Here is a 1718-nt window from a genome sequence, read left to right as displayed (position 1 = left end):
TTAAGAGGAAAGGAGAGGGAGAGAGAGATAGAAACATGGATGAGAATTCCAGAGGAGAGAAATTCTGGATATCCCCAACCAGGGATTGAGCCTGCAACCTGGGCATGTGCCCTGACTGGAGATTGAACCAGCAACCTTTCCGTGCATGGGACGACGCACAATCAACTGAACCACACTGGCCAGGGCTTGTTTCAGTTATTGATGCAACCATTGGTTAATCCTTGTATGTGCCCTGACTGAGGACCAAATCCACAACCTTGATGTATTGGGATGATGTTCTAATCAACTGAACTACCTGGCCAGAGCCCCAAGAAATTTTGGACTAGCAAATTACTTGGGGAGCCATAGCCATGGTGACAACCCAGGATAATGAAGTCTGTGTTTCTCCTGCCCTCTGTATGTGCCGCCTGTCCCTGGGATTCACTCTCTTCCCAGCACAAAGACGCTGAGGGGGAACTCTACTGTCCATAGCCCACAGGATAAAGCCTTCACACTGAACAGTTTCCTTAGAGCTCTCTTCATGTCCTTGTTTCTGAGGCAGTAAATGAAGGGGTTCAGCATGGGAGTGACCACCATATACATTATTGAAGCCAGGGAATCCTTGTCAGCTGAATGGGAAGATGAGGGGTTCAGGTAGACCCCTGTGATAGTCCCATAGAAGAGGATGACCACAGTGAGATGGGAACCACAGGTAGAAAAGGCCTTTTGTTTGCCTCTGGCAGATGGGATCTTGAGCACAGCAGACACAATGTGGACATAAGAGACGAGAATGCCAAGGAAGGGGATGAGGACGATCAAGCCTCCCACCAGCAGAATCATGAGCTGGTTGAGTTGGGTGTTGGAACAGGAGAGCTGGAGCAGGGGAACGAGGTCACAAAAGAAGTAAGGGATGACGTTGCTGGCACAGAAGTCCAGTCGAGCCATGAGGAGGGTGTGTAGCAGGGAGTGGAAGTTAGCGATGAGCCAGGAGCTCCCCAGCATCAGGGCACAGGTTTGCAGGCTCATTCTAGTGGAGTAGTGCAGGGGGTGGCAGATGGCCACGTAGCGGTCATAAGCCATTGCTGTCAGGAGGAAGTTGTCCATGTTGGCAAGCAAAATGCAGAAGTAGATCTGAGTGAGGCAGCCACCATAGGAAATGAACTGAGTCTGCATCTGGATATTCACAAGCATCTTGGGGACTGTGGCAGAGATGAAGCAGAAATCCACTAGGGAGAGGTTACTGAGGAAGAAGTACATGGGCGTGTGGAGGTGAGAGTCTGAGCCAATGGCCAGGATGATGAGCAAGTTCCCTGCTGCCCCAATCAGGTACATGACCAGGAAGAGGCCGAAGATCAGCTCCTGCCTCCCAGGCTGGCTGGAGAGCCCTAGGAGGATGAACTCAGAGGCGCTCGTGTGGTTTCCTTTCTCCATGGTCAACTGGTCCTGCGGGGAGATCCAGACCAGGCACAGGCTACAGAGAGAGTGGAAGTGCCCATGCCTCCCTCCCTCCTTCACATAGTCCCTCAACTCACAGCTGGCCACATCTGGGTGTTCATTTGGTACAAACCCCAAAGAAGGCTCTTCACCTTTCAAAGGAAAGTCCTATGGCTACAACAGACCCCAAAGTCAGGGTTTTAATCATTTCACCCCCAAAATGCTGCTGATCCTGGGCCCCCCAAAACCCTGTTTCCCATCCCTCTTAAGAGAATCCTTGTGACATATGGCCAGATACTCAGTGG

General features: G+C 51.3%; 1 protein-coding gene across 1 annotated transcript; it reads right to left on the bottom strand.

Annotated features, from left to right (window-relative positions):
- Nucleotides 1-420: 420 nt before the first annotated feature.
- LOC103286222 (olfactory receptor 1361-like) lies at nucleotides 421-1410 on the bottom strand. The gene has a single exon (XM_008141696.3). The coding sequence runs from the start codon at nucleotides 1408-1410 to the stop codon at nucleotides 421-423; it is 990 nt and encodes a 329-aa protein (XP_008139918.2).
- Nucleotides 1411-1718: the final 308 nt, after the last annotated feature.

The sequence above is a fragment of the Eptesicus fuscus genome, chromosome 4 (genome assembly GCF_027574615.1).
Source record: "Eptesicus fuscus isolate TK198812 chromosome 4, DD_ASM_mEF_20220401, whole genome shotgun sequence".
NCBI lineage: Eukaryota > Metazoa > Chordata > Mammalia > Chiroptera > Vespertilionidae > Eptesicus > Eptesicus fuscus.
This window is presented reverse-complemented; position numbering and strand designations above follow the sequence as displayed.

What these genes read in the sequence shown, in the direction of transcription:
- LOC103286222 (XM_008141696.3), bottom strand. Translation starts at nt 1,410, where the DNA reads ATGGAGAAAGGAAACCACACGAGCGCCTCTGAGTTCATCCTCCTAGGG.